Source organism: Malania oleifera, chromosome 7 (assembly GCF_029873635.1).
Source record: "Malania oleifera isolate guangnan ecotype guangnan chromosome 7, ASM2987363v1, whole genome shotgun sequence".
Taxonomy (NCBI): Eukaryota; Viridiplantae; Streptophyta; class Magnoliopsida; order Santalales; family Ximeniaceae; genus Malania; species Malania oleifera.
In genome coordinates, this window is record NC_080423.1 from 84,330,928 (window position 1) to 84,351,112 (window position 20,185).

A 20,185-nucleotide genomic window follows, 5' to 3' on the forward strand; every position below is an offset into this window, starting at 1 on the left:
ATACCCGCCTACGTCCTCGCCTTAGGCTAAACCACCCAAGGATTCCACTATAACCACTCCTTTACGGGCAGTAGCAACCTTACAATCTCTCCTTCAATAGGCTAGAGTACGCCTCTCCAAACAATACCCCACGCTTGGTCCAACAATGATTCAAGAACCTAAATCGTCTACAAAACAAGAACAAGTTTTGGTGTACAAAGACACTCTCAACAAGAGCAAATTAGTACAACAATTAAGCACTAAAGTATACTTCAATTCAAAATAATAATTAAAATAGTTTGAAGCCTTTAGAAGTATATCACCGCGAGCTTTCTTTCTTGATTGAAGGAATTCATTATAGGCTCAGAATTGTGTGAGAGATTCCCAACAAACCTTAGTAGAAAATTTCAGAAAGTAATTGCACAAAAGAGCTTTTGAGAGTTTTGAGACCAAGAAGGCTTGATTACTGTAATTGCTTGGTGTGTTTGAATCCTTAGCCTTGGGAAGGTATTTATAAATGATTAATCAATAGTATTTCGTGTTCCCTAAGTGACTTTGAGTGTTTCCCAAGTTTTCATAACAATTAGAATTTAAAAAATCAAATTTGGAAAGTATGTTTAAAATTTAAAATCTCGAAGAGTAAATTGATTGGAAAATATGAGTTAGTTGCCTAGATCCATTTAAAACATTGAGATTTTCAAAGTCAGAGCGAGTCTGTCAACTGAGAAGACACAAGTCAATCGACTGGGTCCTCTAGGGTTGTTTCAAAATCAGTTCAAATATTTGTCAGTCGCTTGGCAAAATCGTGTCAGTCAACTAGGTCCTCTCGGGTTGTTTCAAAATCAATTTAAATATTTGTCAGTTGCCTGGAAAGACCAAAATTTGATTTATTTTTTTTTTTATAATTTATTTCCAAATTCTTTTTACTCTTTTGCTTTCCCAAAATAATTGAAGTCTTTTGAAAAGTATTTTCCAAAAACATGGTCTCTAGGTCAATAAGATTCCTAATGAGCTTCAAATCCAATCAAATTATCAATTGAATGAAGTACTTATATAGAGACTTTTCTTAAGACTTTAAAACACTTTTTAAGCTTGGAGTCTTCATGCTTGTCTTTTGTTGAGTCATTTGAACTTTGAGCTTCAAATTCTCTAAGCTTTTAGCACGTCCTCTTTGATATTCATGCTCTCATGATCTTCAAGCTTTCATATTCCTTTTCCATGGAGTCTTGCAATCAGCTTTTGTATTCATTTAAGGTTAATGACTTGATTCCTGAAATTTCATCACTTTTAACAAAACATGTTAAGTGACCTTTTATTTTTTATCATCAAAACAAGATTAGTAAGCCATGTTAGGCCAACACGGCTCTATCTACCAATTCTACAAAATCCCGCACCTTCAAAACTGCCACCTGTTCATAAATTTCTTACTTCCAACCTCTCTCAAATTTTCTAGTCTTCTTTACCTCATCTGGAACTATGTACAGGGCAAAACGGGACAGCTTAACAAACTTTGTCGCATACTACTAAACTATCAGGTGCCCCTGGGTCAAATTCAAGAACCCACTTTAGTTTCTCTAGTGGTGACGGGGAAATATCGGTCGAAAAACATCTCCTTAAACAAGCCCAGGTCATGGCTACAGGTATTGGTCTTTGCTCCTCCAGGAGTCTCACAGCAGACCACCAACGCTCAGCCTCCCCTGTCAGTCTGAATGTGGCATACAATACTCTCTGCTCGTCAGTGCAGCATAGTACAATCAGGATCTTTTCAATCTCTTGTATCTAGTTCTTTGCCACAATCAGGTATGCACTCCCTGAAAAGGTCGAAGGATTCATCTTGGTGAACAGCTATATAGTGCAACTCTGGTCCACTGGCAGGCATCCCTGCTTCCTAGAACTCCGTACTATCTCAGCCATAATCTGCTGAGCAACACTGCACAAGACTGCATCAAAATCGCTGCCACCTATACTAGAGGGTCTCGCATCATTACCACCAATATGAGCATCACCATTCCCAGGGTCCATCCTAAAAAGAGAATAAATATAATCTGAGGATTCTATCTTCATAATACAACTAATACATTTATCTAACTAGAAATCTTGTAATATCTTCTCACACCCACTCAACCTAGAGTCCTTATTCTCAATTTAAGATTCAATCCTGCAATTTAGAAACAAAACCCGACGATAGTTTACCATGATTTTCCTGAAATCGTCATTCCAGGAAAATCATAGAAACCACTACGAAGTTCCTACCTCCAGACTGTGGAACAAAACCCTAAATTTTCATCTTAACTTCCAACATTGACTCACTAAAATCCTGATCTACTAATTTCCTATCTTCTTCAAGATCTATTCCTACATTCTGGTATTGTTTTCTCTGTGCACTAAAGTCTATAGAACCTAACAACCTAGGGTAGGATACCAAAATGTAACACCCCAAAAATTCTGGCTATATTATTTTTTTTCCATTTTATTTAATAAACTCTGATACCACAAATTGTAAACAAAGTCAACCCGGACCCAAAGCGGGGCACCAAGGATATAACTGTTCATAAATACATATCAACTGTGCAGCGGAAAACATGATATACCTTAATCTTATACACAATACTAGAGTCCTACTAACGTCATAATTATACATATATATATATATATATATATATATATATATATATATCCCCAAAAATTCATAAGAATACTCTAAGGACTCACACAAAATCCCTCTTCCAACTCAAACACTTACCCTACACTTAGGACAGTACTAAAACCTCCTCTATCTCGGAGCTCGCTCTGCTCGTCTGTCTTGGTTTCCCGAAATGTTTGAATTCTGAGGTGAGACACCTCTCAATAAGTAGGATAGATTAGCATCGGTGTGTGGCACATGAGTTTTATTATGTTATAAACATATATTGTACATAATTAATTGTAACATAATTTACTGTAACTGATAAGTTAGGAAAGAAAATTTGTTATGTATAAGTCTAAAGAAATCGTATTTCAACATAAACATGCTGTGTCATAATAAATTTATGTATGCATATAAATCATCTGCTATATCTGAATAATACTAAAATTCTCCCTTTGATGGATAGTTAATTGATTTCATGTATTACCCTCACATAATTGGGTTGTGTAACCCATAGATGGGACCTAACAATGGTTGGTCTGCCATGCTAAACTAAAACTAACTCGTCTGTAAGTATGTTTGGTCTGCTCAGCCTGGTCCGGACTGCTAGGGGGCACACTACTACACTGGGCTCAATCGACTATCCATTCACCGATACTTTATCTGAAACTTGTGGTGGCACCAATCTGAATTGATAGCTACAGTACCGTATTCTGAAACTAAATTAAGTCATCCGAGCTTTGCTATCATATAGTACATTTCATAAATAACTGTAATATAACTGTTTCATGGTTATGTGTAAAATTTGTCATAACAATGTTTCTGAATAAACTTTTATAAATATATTTAGTCACGACATCTAGGTCGACTGAAATATCACGGCATCTAAGCCGACTGAATTATCACGGCATCTAAGCCGACTAAATTATCACGGCATCTGGTTGGCTGAATTATCACAAAATCTGAGCTAGCTAAATTATCACAATATATTGAAAATATCATAAGTTCTATACTGTTTATAGATTTTCTAAAAATTCATTACAAAACCATGTTTGTTCTGTGTAACCATAAAATAATCTGACATGCTAATATCTACAATAAAATATTTATACTCATGCCACACAAGTGAATGATATTCTATAATATGCTAACTATTTGGGAGGATTATATTTTTTTCTGAAAAATAACAATAAATCTGTTTCCAGAGTTTTCTCAATTCAAACATTAGATTTCCCAAAAAATTACATTAATTCATATATATAATTTCTGAATCAAATACTATATTTTAAACGATAAACTTTCTGAAAATACCTGACATAATCTATCTCCTTACTTGTTTCCTAGAACTATGCCTGCAAGGAATCCAATACTATGCCTGCGGCACCTGCACAAAGCCTGTATCCATAAACCCTATTTCAATTAACTTAACCCCAAAATAATAGTCATTCAACACACCTAGGCCCGCACATTACCAATAACTGGCTAAACTTTTAAAAACAACCTTCTTACCTTGATTTTGTAGTAGTGCTTGAAATGTCCGATTCACAAAATTACTCTGATTAAACTGCAGAGAATCGCCACCGAGATCTCAAAATCACGTTTATCAGCTGATTCAGACTGAAATCAAGCGAGAAATCGAGGAGAGAATGAGGGAGAGTTGTAGCCCTAAGAGAGAGAAAGAAGAAAATTTGATTTTTCCCTTTTAGAAAATGAATTGCAGGATTTACATATAAGCTACTGTCAGACAAAAATGTTGACAATTTTCAACCCTTTCATTTTTCACCATTTTACCATTATTAGGCCGCGGTTACTCAAAACCATCGGCGATTTTCTGAACTCCCACAAAACCGAGTGGTCTACACCAAACCATTTTCCCTATTTTCCTTTATTTTTCTTATTATTCCCATTTTTTGGGTCTCTATATTAACATAATAAATAATTTTTATTTATTTATTTATGAGTACATAGTGAATATAACTTACAAAAACTTCAGTGATATAGTAGTTATGACGTTATGTATTCTTCTCATCAATAAGTTAGTATTAAGTTAGATGTTTACTACATATTAATTTCAACACTTTGGGTGCAATCATACTAGCACTAATGCACCGAATTTCATCACAACTCCGCAGTTATTCGTACTTGAGTGAGAATAGCACGAGGATGGGTGACCTCATGAAAAATCCACATGTTTCACATAAATCCAACACATGATAGCTTGGCAAGATTAAGTGTAATTTTGAAAAGTTTAAGATAGCATTTGGAGTGAATGGTATAGCCAGAGAGAATGATAAACATAAAATGTCAAGCTTCAATTAATTTTTTCTTACGAATGCACGGGCACTGGTGCAAGTGCAGGAGGGTGAGGAAAATTTACCCTGCAAAAATTGTTATTCTTTGATAGAATAGCTCTCTACCTGGTTTCCCTTCTACCAACAGGCGAACTAGGGAGGGTTCTGGGCCTAGCTTCCACGTCCCCATTCCCCATGATCGAGAACGAGCTCACCCCCTCAGCCAACGACGTCGTAGAATGTGAGTGCACCAAACCCGTGTACCCTCCCCCGTCATCCTTGCCCCCATCCGGCGCACTCAACTCCTCCGGCAGCTCCACCTCCCTCTTTAAGTATGTCACCACCTGCCTCATGCTTGGCCGCGCCGTGGACGCACTGTTACAACATATCAAGCCCAACTTCAACACCATAACCATTTCACCCTCATTGTAGTTCCGGCCTAATCTGGGGTCCACCACATCGCCGGCTCGGCCTTCTCGCCACTTGGCCCATACCCAGTCCACCAGCACTATTTCTTCGGGCCCACATTTGGCCTCAATGGGCCTCCGCCCGCATGCAACCTCTAGCAAAAGCGCACCAAAGGCGTAAACGTCGGAGCTGGCGGTAGCTTTCCCCGTGAGCGGCAGGTCCGGTGCCAGATACCCCACCGTGCCGACTATCCGGGTCGGATTCGGGTCGGACCCGTGCTCGTGCAGCCTCGCGAGTCCGAAATCGCCGAGTCGCCCATTCCACTCGAGGTCGAGCAGAACGTTACTCGCTTTGATGTCCCTGTGAATCACCACCTGTTCGTACCCTTCGTGGAGGTAAAGAAGAGCTGAAGCGATCCCTTTGATGATGTGAAACCTCTGTTCCCAAGTCAAAATCGTTCTGGGTTCGCCGAACAAGAGTTTATCTAAGCTCCCATTTGGCATGTAATCGTAGACGAGAAGAAGATCGCCTCGCCGCCGGCACCATCCCAGGAGCTGAACCAAGTTCCGGTGCCGCAGCCGGCCGATGGTGGCGATTTCGGACATGAATTCGCGCAGACCCTGTTTCGATTTGGGCGAAATTCGTTTCACGGCGACTTGGCTTTTTGAGTTTGCCAGGGTAAGAGTTCCTCTGTAAACTCGGCCGAATCCGCCATGGCCGAGGAGCTCCTCGTCCCTGAAACCCTTGGTTGCTCGCTTCAGCTCACGGTACGGATACCGTTGGGGACCGATATCGAGCTCCCAGGCTTCGATTGCTTCCGCGTTCATCAATTTCACGCCCAAGAAAAGGGCGAATCCAATTAAGAACAGAGCAAAAGCAGAAAATAAAATCGAAACCGCAACTATTAAAGCAGTTCGGTTCTTCTTGGGTCCGGGAAGCGACGGCAGAGAAGAGAGGTCGAGGTGTTTAGCCTCTCCGTTCATCTTGAAGCTCCACCCGAAGACGTAATGGGAGCTAGCGAGAACACCCGTCGAAGCAGAGAACCCCACATACATGAACTCTTCCAGAATCGAAGAGAGATCTAGGGGGTATGAGAGGATCGGAGTACTGGGTTTCGACGAAGACGGCGAGATCGTCACGTTAAGAACATTCCGAACCGAATCGTAATCGATCCACGCCTGAATCCTGCTTCCGCTGGTGAGATTCAGACCCAGAAGCGTAGAATTTTCGCCGTAATAGCCAGCTGGAGCGGAGTAGTTCGAGTGCAGGCTATTAATATCGATCCCCACATGGTTATCGTTGATGTCGAAGAACTCGAAGTCTCGAACGGTGTCGAATTCGACGGCGACGAGGTGGTTCGTGAAGTTGCCGACGTCGTTGGCGTTGAGGAGGCCCAGGTATTGACTGGGATGGGCAGATCTAAGATCCTTAGTGGGGGAAATTGTGAAGGCGAGGCCGTGACCGCCGAGAGGCTGGTACTCGGGGACGATGGCGAAGACGAAGGAAGTGGAGAAGGAAAAGGCGGATCCATTTGGAAATTTCTTGAACCGGAGAGGGGCAGAGGAGAACGCGTGACCCATTACTCTGCGATCTTCGTTCGTTAGCTTGAGTATACCATTTTCGCCGATCTCCGCGACTCCGGTCAGGGATAGATTGGTATCCGCTGCTTCGAATCCAAAGAAGAGCTCGTTGAGGTCTGCTAAAACCCGGCCTCCGAGGAAAACAAAAGAAAAGAAAAAGAAGTAGAAAATTTCCATACTGGAAGTATCGAAAATGTGATCAAGAACAGGAAATGAGGATAATCCAAAGTAAGAGGAATGTTTACGAGATGGATTAACGGTTGCGTATGAAACGTGATTTGCTGCATCGACTGGCGATATGTTTTCCGGCGAGAGCGGAGCCGCCGACTTCCATTAGTGAGCTTGATCTCTCAGCTGCTCAATAACTGTAGCTTTGAGCTCTCTGTATCAGTAATATCCACGTGAAAGGCGTTGAAACTCACGTGAATGGTTTATTTCGAGTCTCGATTACCAATTTTGACCTCGACTTGGAAACTGTAAATGGGGTTGGGGTGAAGGGCAAAGTGGGAAATTGGGGTAAGAAGGGCGGCAAAAGAACCATTGGTCAAAAGCAGGTCAAAGGCGCCACGTGGTCGTCCACATTCCGCAGGTTTGCAACTTTTTATAATAAAAGAGGACTACATTCTCTTGCACTCTATTTAATTTTGTACAATAAAATAGTAATCATATTTGCATTTGGCAGCCTTATCTTCACAAGGTTACATATAAAATGTAGCAACAGCTAATGAATTTTTTAAAATTTTTAAAAATTATTAAAAAAAACAATTATGAGATTTTATTTTATTTTATTTTATTTCTTTAGTTGAGTGTTAGTGAACCATTAAACCTAATGAAAAAATAAAATTTTGTTTTTCATTTAGTTTTGATAAGTCAAATTACGAAACTAACATTAATTTAAAAATTTTATGATAGAAATTAGTTAGTTGAATACAATTTGATTTGAAAATTAAACACTTGCAAGTGAATTAAGCACCCAAAGATTACTTAGAGTTAATCAGTTCACATAAATACAATAACGTAATTAAATTATTATTTAAAATTTTAAATATTAGTAATTCAAAAAAAAACGAATAATCAATTTTATAGGTTTAATTTATAAAGTATGAATTTTAAAATTTTAGTTTGCATTTTTTTTTTAACTCTTCACTTAATAAGTTACTTGAGTTTAAAGATGTTGAACTATGTTTTATTTATTTTATATCTTTGACTATTTATTTTTAATAAATATTTTGTAATATTGTAATTATTATTTTTTATAATTTATTAGTAATTTTTATTTTTAAATCTATTCTCTAAAAATAAAATTAAAATAATAATAAAATATTTTTGTGATGTTGATGTCTATTAATTGATATAAGATAGGACAACTAAATTGACGGCCAATTTAAGAATTAGTTAGATCTTCAATTTGCTTAGCCTGTTTTCAAGGTATTATATTAATTATTTTTTTAATTTAATTTATTAATTGATGTCATTTTAAAATATTATTTTATTATGATTAAAATTTATTTTTTTCATATATACTTAATAATTGACTATTAGTCAACTAAGAAGAGGTTCATTTTACCAATAAAATTAAACCTTCAAGGGTTTCTTGATAGCTTTTGATAACTCAAGGGTTAAAATGTCATATTCTAAAAACTCAAGGGGTATTATTGAAATTTATTCTTATAAATAACATCACATATTTCGAATTATTTAGCTTAAGAACTTAAATTTTAAATATTGAATTTAAATTTAAGTGAAATTTTTAAAAAATATAATACCAAATTTTATTAAATTTTAGAAACTAAAAATGAAAAATAATTTTTTCATTTTTAATTTTAATTTGTTTAAAATTATTTTTTAAAAAAATTGAAGGAAATTTTATCCAACAGTTTTCCAGTGACTTTTAATCTGAAAGGCTAAACGACTTTCAATCCCTCCACATTCACCCTCACCCAGCTCCATCCACTCCCCCACCCCAACCCCCACCTCGCCGAAATGCCTCCGCCCTGGCCAGTACATCATCCCCACATTGTTTATCAGGACTCCAACCACCACGCCTTCAATCGCCTCCTCTATCCTCCGGCCTCTCGCCGAAATTTCCCTGTACCCAGCTCAGGATTCTAGCCGTGGACTTTGCCGGGGACAAAATTTTGAAAAGTTTTGTGCAATATTTTGGGAATCATAGGAAACAACTTTCCTCCTTATAGCTATTGTAGTTCTCCGTTTTCGTAAACAATGGGGAATAAAAGTCATCCCCTATTTTTACTTCTGAGGACAAAGTCGCCCCCTAATACTATATCTGGGGACAAATATGAATTCTATACTTAATGGTTCCAAATAATTCCTAGAATACTTTGTCTCTTACAAAGGAACTGCGTATTTTAATGAATGTAGAGAGAAGAAGTTACGTGATTGAAATTGAAGCAAAGAAGTTCTAGCTACAACATCATTCAAGCAAAAATGTGAAACTATGCCCTAAATATTACATCATTTGCAGCAGATAGCAAATAATGAAAGACGATCAATTTATACCATTATTTTTGTTATAAAAAAAAAAAAATCCAAAGCAACGCCTTCAACATCGTCATAATTTACCTGGTGTGCGAGAGGAACTATGAAAGGTAGAAATATGAGAAAATTGAATCTGTCGCGCTGCTGCAAATCTGCACATCTCTGTAGATGAAACTGCCGGAGGAACTCAAACCAAAGGCGTTGTTGTGTGCCCTAGCCCTAGATGAAATCTAAGAGAGGGAAAAGGGAGGAAAATTTAGGGAGGGAAGGAGCGAGAAGTGGAGTGCACTACTGTAAGAAAGTTTAGTACGAAGTCGAGGGAAATTTCAGCCGAGGGATGAGTCATTTGGGTGGCAAAACGAATGACAAAACGAGTTAACGGGCTAAGTTCGGACGGATCATAAATAAGTCGGGGTTAAACGAGTTCGGGTTGACCCATCTGTTTAATAAACGGGTCATAAATGGATCAACCGTTTAAAAAATATAATTTATTTATTTTAAATTTTGTAACTATTTCATATAAAATGTCATATTAAAATAAAAAGGGTGTAACAATCCCAAAAATAGTTATACAAGATTAGTGAAATGATTCTAAAAAAAATTAAATTAAAATTAAAATTAAAGTTAAAGTAAATTAAAATTAAATAATTAATAAATAAATAATAATTATTAATTAAATAATATAATATAATAATATATTAATATCATATAATAATAATAATAATATTATTATTAAAGGTTTTGGATGCTTTGGAAGGACCCCCCCTCACGGCCGTTTCTCTCTCCTCAAGCTCTCCTTCTCTCTCCATTTTCTCTCTCTCTCTAAAATTCTGGGCTATTTATCAGCCGAATTGAAAAACAAACACCATATTCAGGTCCCAGGTTTGCTCCTAAATATTTTAATCAGAGCGGATTTGTCATTGAAATGTCGCAAGCATCACTCCAAGGTTAAGGTAAGGGAAATAAATTATGTCAATTATTTTCAAAAATTAACCATTTAAATTGAAGAATATAATTATATAGATATTATGTTGATTTTAATCTTAGTATATGAGATTAATTAAAGTATAAATTAAAGTATGAATTATTGTTTAAAATGTGTGGCATGAGATTAATTTAGTTTATTGTATAAATTAAACCTATTGGGATTTTCACGGGATGGTACTGGTTATAGTAAGATTTTATGAAGTGGTATTTTATTATATATCTATGGGAATTACGTTATGATGATAAACTAGTTTTCGGAAAATTTCGAAAAGAACGCATTATATGAATTAAGAATCCTGATGGATCATATCAATATTAGTGTAGCCACACTATTCAAAACAATGTTGGTGTGGAAAGTTGGTTTGGCCAGCGAAAGGGGTGGAGTACGCTCCTGGTATACAGGCTAGGTTCGGTAAGTAAATTGGACTAACAGATGAGTTACTTTGACTTAGCATTGGTGTACCAAACTAAGTTCAACCTTCGGGCTGCACAACCTGTCATGGAGGTTATACATGTCGGTTATCCATGCGGGGAGACTCTTTTACTCATATTTGTAGATGTAATGGGAATCATGTATTTTTAATTATGAGTGTGAGTTACAGTTATAAAATGTAGTTTCTTCATAGAATAAAACCAACCCCCATCAGAGAATGTTGAGGATAATCTTTGGATTCAGTGCTCCAACATTGCCTTTAGAAAATCGGCTAATGGCAAAGCGGTAACCTTTTCCTCTCTACATATTTCGTATCCTCCATATTGTCAATCGTGAATGAAAGCAAAAGTGACAAGGAGAATTAAATAAAGTCAAGAAAAAAAAAAGAATACTTGGAAATTAACATTTCTATTTTGAAGAATCCATTGTGCAATTATACTAAAGTAGGTAGCTAAGGAAGGTTGCTTAACCATTTTGGTATAAGCAATTGTTTGAAAAAGAGCAATTTTTAAAAATCGCCTAACTATTATGGCAACTAAGTGGAGGATCACCAATTTGACCCACGAATATCACCTTTTTTTGGAAAATGACACGATTAATGTACCCCTCAAACACATGATTTGTCACCTCTTGATGGACAACTTTAGGAAAAAGACAAAATCTTTCAAGTATGGATTGCCTAATGAAGGGCATAACACTTTTTGATCAACTGCTCATTTATAAGTTTTATAAGCAACTAAAAGGAGTAGTTATTGAGGGCATTGATTGTGTCATCCTTGTGTAATTCCTCAAAATGTGATGGTGATTGTTTCACTCTGATAGTGGTCATAAAAAAGTGACCACCTAGGCAAGGTAAATCACATATTGTCTAGTTAATCAAGTGACTAAGTGGAGAATTGTGTAAAAGAGACATAAGTCAAACACTACAAACGAGATATAAATTACCTAAGGGATAGAATCACTTATCACACAAACGATAGAAAACATGGAGTCAGTAGGTAATGATGGTCGCATAAGTCATTAGGCGATGATGGTTGCTTATGTCAATCTTTGAAGTTCGTTCAAAATATTTGGCAAGGATGGTCACCTAGGTCATCAGGCGAAGGTCGCAGATCATTATGTGACAAGACAGATAAGCATTTGGCAAACATATCAACTATAATAATATAAACCTTTAATGTTATGAAACATTCTAAATTTATGATTAAGTTTTAAATGTTTTATAAGCTTACTATGTTATTAGGATTTATTGTTTTGAATTTATGCTTGTAATCTTAGAATAAATATAGGATTGATCCCTAAAAGGTATAACTACATGCAATAGTTATTGTAAGGGGAGTTTCAATTCAACTCAACAAACATCATGCAAGAACTTAGTGCTAAACAGCACCGGTGCATTTTATCCTTTTTATCTCTCTCTCTCTCTCACTACAAAAAAACTGGTTTTTAGTGACAAAACTATTAGTGACAGATTCAAATTGTCACTAATAGTAGGGCATTAGTGACAGTTTTAGAAACCATTACTAATACAACACTATTAGTGACGAAATTGAATTTGTCACTAATAGTTTCGTCACTAAAAATCAGAAAAAATTATCCCAGAAAAATATTAGTAACGATTTCTGTGGTATTAGTGACGAATTAAATCCATCACTAAAGGGTAAACATTAGTGACGATTAAATAACCATCACTACTATTATTTTAAAAAAATTAAAAAAAAATTTACTTTAGAGTATTAGTGACGAATTTAAAAATTCGTCACTATTGACCCATTAATAGTGACGGATTTGAGAACCGTTACTAATACTTCCACTTTTTAAAAAAATAAAAAAAATTTACTTCACAGTATTAATGACGAATTTAAAAATTCGTCACTATTGCCTCATTATTAGTGACGGATTTAAGAATCATCACTAATACTTTCATTTAAAAAAAAATAAAAAAATTTTACTTCACAGTATTTGTGAGGAATTTCTAAATTCGTCACTATTGGCCCATTATTAGTGACGGATTTGAGAACCGTCACTAATATTTCCATTTAAAAAAAAACAAATTTACTTCACAGTATTAGTGACGAATTTTTAAATTCGTCACTATTGCCCCATTATTAGTGACGAATTTGACAGTCGTCACTAATACTTCCATTTTAAAATAAAAAATAAAAAAAATTTACTTTAGAGTATTAATGACGAATTTTTAAATTCGTCACTATTGGCCCATTATTAGTGAAAATTTGAGAACCGCCACTAATACTTCTTTTTTTAAAAAATAAAATAAAAAAATTTACTTCGGAGTATTAGTGACGAATTTAAAAATTCGTCAATATTGAGCCATTATTAGTGACAGATTTCAGAACCGTCACTAATACTTCTATTTTTTTTTTTAAATAAAAAAATTTTACTTTACAGTATTAGTGACAAATTTTTAAATTCGTCACTATTGGCCCATTATTAGTGATGGATTTGAGAACCATCACTAATACTTCCATTTTAAAAAAAAAAATTAAAAAATTTTACTTCTGAGTATTAGTGACGAATTTCTAAATTCGTCACTATTGCCCATTATTAGTGACAGATTTAAGAACTGTCACTAATACTTCCTTTTTTAAATAAAAAATAAAAAATTTTACTTCACAGTATTAGTGAGAAATTTCTAAATTCGTCACTATTAGCCATTATTAGTGACGGATTTGAGAACCGTTACTAATACTTCCATTTAAAAAAAAATAAAAAAAATTTTACTTTACAGTATTAGTGACGAATTTTTAAATTCGTCACTATTGTCCCATTATTAGTGACGGATTTGAGAACCGTCACTAATACTTCCCTTTTAAAAAAAAAAAATTTACTTCGGAGTATTAGTGACGAATTTTAAAATTCGTCACTATTGGCCCATTATTAGTAACGGATTTTAAAAACATTACTAGTACTTACATTTTTAAAAAAAAATAAAAAAATTTACTTCACAGTATTATTGATGAATTTTTAAATTCGTCACTATTGGCCAATTATTAGTGACAGATTTGAGAACCGTCACTAATACTTCCATTTTTAAAAAAAAAATAAAAAAAATTTTACTTCTGAGTATTAGTGATGAATTTCTAAATCCATCACTATTGACCAATTATTAGTGATGGATTTACAAATTCGTCACTATTGGGCCCTTCCCCCAATCTCTATTTCCCCGTTTTTTTCCCTAATATTTTTTATTCCCTCCATTCTGTCGTAGCCCCTCCCTCCCGATCCTCCTATCTCCCGACCCTCCTCTCTCCCATCGCCGTTCGCCATTGCCTCCCTCGTCGCCGTTGCCTGTCGCCGTTTGCTCGCCATTGTCGTCGCCATCTTAGTCCAGCTTTTACCAGTCGCCGTCCCCTATGCCGACCGCCACCGTTGCTGCTCCTCATCAGGAGGTTTGCTTCTTCTTCTTCTTCTCGTAGCTGCTGCTCCTCGCCAGGAGATCCTATTTCACAAGGAGAAGAAATCCACAAGTGGATTAGCATGGGTGTTCTTGGTGTTGCTTTGGGCTATAGAAAATGACATTTTTTAGAGGAATTTTTTTGCTTAACTAGCAGAGAAATTGGTGAACTGTACTTCATTAGCATTCCTTCTTCTTCTTCTTCTTTTTAATTTTATTTTGCTTTTTTTCTTTGTTGCTGGAGGATGACCTTTTGAATAGTCTCTTTCTTCTCTGATTATAAATTGTCTAGAAAGAGCAGAAGATATGGCACCTTCTTGGGCTTTTGTAATGAGGTGCTTTGAGAGAACATGCTTTTCAGATGTTCAATTAGACAAACAAGCTTTGTTATCTTGATTGAGTTTTTTTTTTTTTTTTTTGTCTTTTATTTTATTATAAGAGGATCTTATCATTCTTTCTACTTTACTATTTCCTTTTGACACCTTTTCCTTTCTATCAAAGAAAAATGTAGCTATTTCATGTGATATTAATTTTTATTAATAAAGGAATTATTTGCAGTATTCTAGTCATTGCTTGTTAACAAATATTGGATTGGTGATTATATGGGTAGGTTCTTGTTATATGTGTCATGAAATGTGCAATTAAGCCAGGAATTTATCTCATCTCAATGGTGGTTTTTATTTTTTTGGACTATTAAGGTTACAAATTTTTTCTTTAATTTTTTAGATCTTTTTCCAAGATTACGTTAATCAAGTAGTATTATAGTATATTTGTTCTTTAGACTGTGAAACTCGGTCACCCAACCTGTGTCAACTTAATTTTTATCATTGCAAAATTAGGAAAAACTATTGATATTTTTTATGATGTGCTGCAATAAAGGGGTTGTATAATGTCAGGATTTTTTTGGGGGGATATGTGCTTATGTTTGTGTTTGTGTCATGTTCTTTGTGATTCTTTAATGTGTCATTGCCATCTATTGGTTTTAAAATTTTTGGTGCACCATGTAAACTCTTCAACGTGGAATGAGCTACTCATTTGACTTAATTTTTTTATTTGAGCAATCTTTCTTCTTTTCCACCTGCACATTCAATTTTCTGCTTTCCAGTGTTCTACATACTTTTATTCACAATGTTAGACACTTCCTGTATAGAGTGACGCAGGAAAGATGTATAAGATGCTTATATCCTCTCCCATTTAATCAAAGGTGTACACCAACTTTTGTACGATGTGGTCTTTGTGGAGGAGCTGCAAACTCATTCAAGATCCTTTCTAGTGAGCCAGAGATAGTGAAAGAGAAAACTGACTTTAGTGATTTTGATTTGAATACAAGAGACAAGGTCACAACTAAGTCGTATTCTTGTTTTTCTGTCATTCATGCCTCTGTGATTAGTATTTATTCGCTCGGAAACTTACATTATATCCAGTAATCTATATACTAGAAAATAGAAGTGATTTTTGATGGTTCTCTTGCCAATTGTTGTTGGATTAACATATTTGAAGCAGTTTTGTTTTTCAGCACCTATAAACACTAGTTGTTCCCGTCACTTCTAGTTTTGGAATCAAATACTCCTCTTGCATATTGTATTTCCTTCAAATGACCAAGAATTGAGATGTAAGAGTTTAGGGGTGTACTATTTATTCTAGCATAGAAGTTTTGAGCAGATAAAGTTTGTATATTCCTTCCGTGTTGCAACTCAGAAAATCAATCCCTTATGAACATACATGACATATCATTTGCTTTTAACTATGGATAAGTATTATCATTTGTTCACCACTGGGGATATTCTGTTTTGAGAACGAGTTAAAGTGTATACGTGTGTGGTTTGATGCATGCAACAGTATATATTCATACGTACGCCATTTACATTCATTTCAGTTATTCGTTTAGGGTTAAAAATTGTTGTATGACGCACTCTTTATATTTTTCTTCCTGATTATACTGAGGGTCAGCTCTCCATTCTACTCTCGATTTGTATACTATTTTTTTTTTTTTTTTTATGATTCTTAATTTGTAGGGTTCGCAGCTATTATAACATCAACACAATGTCATGCATGCACTACAATCGTCGGATGAAACTTTTGATTATTTCTTTGTAATTTTTATTGTTATTTGAACAAATGAAATTTTTGTATTTTAATTTGAATTTGTATAATGTATTTGTATTTGAATTTTGAATTTAAAATTTTTTTTTTTTGTTATATGAACAGATGTTATTTCTTTATTTTAATTGAATTTGTATATGAATTCAAAATTTTGAATAATTTATGAATTTTGTAGTAATTATGGTTTCAGGTTATGTATACGAAAATGTAATTACAAATTTTTATAGGAATTGAAGATTAAAAAAAATTAGTATTATTCAAAATTGTCACTAATAGTAGGGTATTAGTGACAAATTTGAGTAGAACCGATGTAGAATTTATAGTGACGGTTTTAGAGTTTTAGTGACGGTTATAATCCGTCACTAATATTGTATTATTAGTGACGAATTTAAAATTCGTCACTAATAGTTAGTACTAACTGCAGATATAACAATTAATTTAAAACTGTCACTAATACTTATAAATTCGTTATTAATAGTATTAGTGACGAATTTATAAGTATTAATGACGAATTTGATCATTTACTAATATCCTGATTTTTTGTACTCTCTCTCTCTCTCTCTCTCTCTCTCTCTCTCTCTCTCTCTTCTCTCGTTAGTTTCTTCCCTTTATCTCTCCTTACCTCTTTTAATATAATTTTTTTCACCTCCTTTTCTCCGTCCTCCTACAATTTTTATGAATCTTACTATCACTATTCTTGCAATTTTAAAGAGAATTGACCTAATGACTCTTTTCACAACAAATTTATCATCTATCCATCTAAATCCATATCTTCCCTTCTTTTTTTTATCAAATATGCGTGAAGGGCTATAGTCACCTTGGATTTCCTAGGCTATCCAAAACAAAAACAAAAAAACAAAAAAAAACAAAAAAAAAATTGTTTTTATGACATTAAAAAGAAATATTTTTCCTTCAAGCTTCTTGCCCCCTTCCTGTTCCTTTCTTAAATTTCTACTCCTCTTCATGCTAATTTACCTTTATACATTTGACAGGGATAGTCAAAATACGAAAAGGTCACAAAATTTTCATCTGTCAATTAATCTTTTAATTTAGTCAATATAACTTGATGAATGGTTTTCATTGTGTTTCTTGCACGCCACTTTATTGGTCAAATGTCAAGACTTAATTGGTACATATAAAAAATTATATCAAAATTAAGGGCAATTCATACGATCAGCACATACATACTATTACATTGAATTGATAAACAAACTAATGATACTTACATCGTGATCTCACTAGGAGTTTTAAATTTGAATTTATATTAAATTGAAATAAAATATCATATAAAATTATATTAAAATTTATTTAAATTCATCCAAACTCAAATCAAAGGTTCGAAATTTACGATGCAACGTCATCGCATTTGATTTGAAGAATGAAACACAATGAAAATATAATGAAATAGAATGAAAATATACAAAATTAGGTGAGAAACAAGCCTCTAATATCGAACAGCTAAGCCAATTAAAAGAAAAAAAAATATGAAAAATTAAGAGTGTAGAATAGGGAAAAAAAAAAAAAAGCAAAAGGCACTCACCTCCCTTAAAATTAGGAAAAAAATAATAATAATCTTACCAAAAGTTTCAAAAATGCCACAAACTTCCATTGAGACTTTAAAAATTACACAAACATCTCCAAAGATTTATTAAAAAAACACAGATCTTCTTTAAAAGAAATTATTTTTTTACAAAATATTGGAGAAAATTTATATTTTTTTGATAAATTTTAAGAGAGGTTTCTAAAATTTTAAGAAATGTTTCTAGAATTTTTGAAATCTCAAAAAAAAAAAAAAAAAAAAGAGATTATCTATTTATCAAATCGCAAGAGAAAAAAACGTAATATAATAAGTTAAAGCTAATTAAGTAGGGGTAGGTGGAGGAGAATCTTTGAATAAGCTTTGAAGTAAACCGACGAAGACATGCAGTCTCCTCAACCGACTTACCCACCTCTTTCTTTTCTTTTCTTTTCTTTTCTTCTGGTCAAATTAAATATAAAAAATTATTTTATTCAAACTCAATAATAAAAAGAGATTAAAAAAAAACTCAATGACCAAAAGGCATTGAAGATTGGTGACCCAGCCCCGCACACCTAGCTTCCAACCACACTCAAAAACAGTCAATTGGCAGAGCAATGTAGGGAGAGAGGGGGCATGCACCTTAACTGCTTTAATTATATAATTATATATATATAATTAAAGCAGTTAAGGTGCATGCCCCCTCTCTCCCTACATTATAACTTACGTGTATTGACGTACTTGTTCATCAATTTATTTAATTACAATAACTACGTATACATTTCTTTAAACAAATTAATATTTCTTTAAAGAAAAACGAAACCAAATGTAAAAGGCTCAAATGTTGCTGCATTATCTATAGCAAGGGTGAGCATTAGTTGGTTCGGTGAATTTAATTAATTAATCAAAAAATTTTTGTTAAAAAATCTCAAACCAACCGAAATTTCATATTTAATCAAATTCAAAACCGATTGAACTGAATTTTTGCTAATCGATTTTAATCAATTTAATATTTATATATATATAGATTGTTAATATATATGTTGGGGATGTGGCTAATATTCAGAGCAGATCACAAATACCGAAAAAAGTTACGTAACATGAGGGACAAAGGGAGAGAAGTGAGGTGCAACCATAGAGGGCAAACTGTCGACGGTTTGGTATGTAACCATCGACGGTTTTAGGCAATAGCTGAAAGGTGTTTTCTTTTGCTCCAAACAGTTGACAATTTGGTCGACCCGTCGACGGTTTCCATCAGCATAGATTACGTAAATTCAAATCGAGAGCTTGTAGATTGGACTTATCTGGAGGATTTTCCTCTGAGGGATCGATACAAATGTAGTTTAGTTATACTAGAACACTTTTGTATGCATTAGATTGTTATATAAACATCATTATGTAACCTTAGATGATAAGCTTGTAAACTTCATTGATCATAGTGAAAACCCAAGTGCTGCTCTCGTGGACGTAGGCTATTGCCAAACCACGTAAATCTTGTGTGTTCTAATTGTGTTTTTGATTCTTCTTATTATTGTTTACTTCTTGAGTATATTTCATCATCGAGTGTTTGCATTAGTGATTGTTGTTGTTTCGTGATTGATTGTGTGCTTTTACTGTGCATGTTCAAGCTGAACAAATGTTAACAAGTTGTATCAGAGCTATTGGTTCTATAATGGTTGGGATCTCTTCGATTAAATTCGATGTGAACAAGTTTGATGGAACTAGTAATTTTAGGCTTTGGCAATGAAGGGTGAATGACTTCCTAGTGCAGCAAGGGATGGTGAAGGCGTTATATGGAAAAAAGTTGGACGACATGAACGACGCAAGTTGAAAGGAACTTGAAGAAAAGGCGATTTCCACGATTAGGTTATGTCTGGCTGATGACATGTTGTATCACGTCATGGATGAGGACTAGTCAGCGGCGATTTTTCTGAAACTGGAGCGTTGATACATGTCCAAGTCTATTACGAACAAGCTGTATCTTAAGCAAAAGCTTTATGTTATGATGACAGAGGATTTAGACTTGACTCAACACATCAACACATTTAATCAGATCATTAGTGATCTGGGGCAAGTTGATGTGAAGTTTGAGGAGGACAAAGCATTGATGTTGCTGAATTCCTTACCTACGTTGTCTACATACGAGAATCAAGTTACGATGCTGACTTGGGGGAAAAAAACTCTAGAGTTGGAGGACATCACGAGTGCATTGCTAGGGTTCCATCAAAGGAAGAAGGCCAATGATGAGGGTTCACATAGTGAAGGGCTCATGGCGAAGGGTAAACGAGATCATGGGAGAGAAAAATCCTAGAGTGGAGCCAGTGGTAATAAAGCTTAGTTTGGGAGAA

The 20,185-nt window shown here is 34.6% G+C and overlaps 1 protein-coding gene across 5 annotated transcripts in view; it reads right to left on the reverse strand.

The window, feature by feature from the left end:
* LOC131159832 (L-type lectin-domain containing receptor kinase S.4-like) overlaps nucleotides 1-7,639 on the reverse strand; it is a 57,530-nt gene extending 49,891 nt beyond the window's left edge. The window contains exons 1-3 of one of the 5 annotated variants that reach the window (XM_058115015.1): nucleotides 5,023-7,639; nucleotides 4,115-4,222; nucleotides 3,939-4,000 (exon numbers count right to left, since the gene is read on the reverse strand). In XM_058115015.1, coding sequence (XP_057970998.1) covers nucleotides 4,165-4,222; nucleotides 5,023-7,061 — 2,097 coding nt within the window. In that variant the 5' untranslated portion in view covers nucleotides 7,062-7,639 and the 3' untranslated portion in view covers nucleotides 3,939-4,000; nucleotides 4,115-4,164. Of the gene's footprint in view, nucleotides 1-3,742; nucleotides 4,001-4,114; nucleotides 4,271-5,022 lie in introns of those variants that run through there. The other 4 variants (XM_058115014.1, XM_058115011.1, XM_058115012.1 and 1 more) reach the window with 4 other exon arrangements.
* Between the last annotated feature and the right edge of the window lie 12,546 nt (nucleotides 7,640-20,185).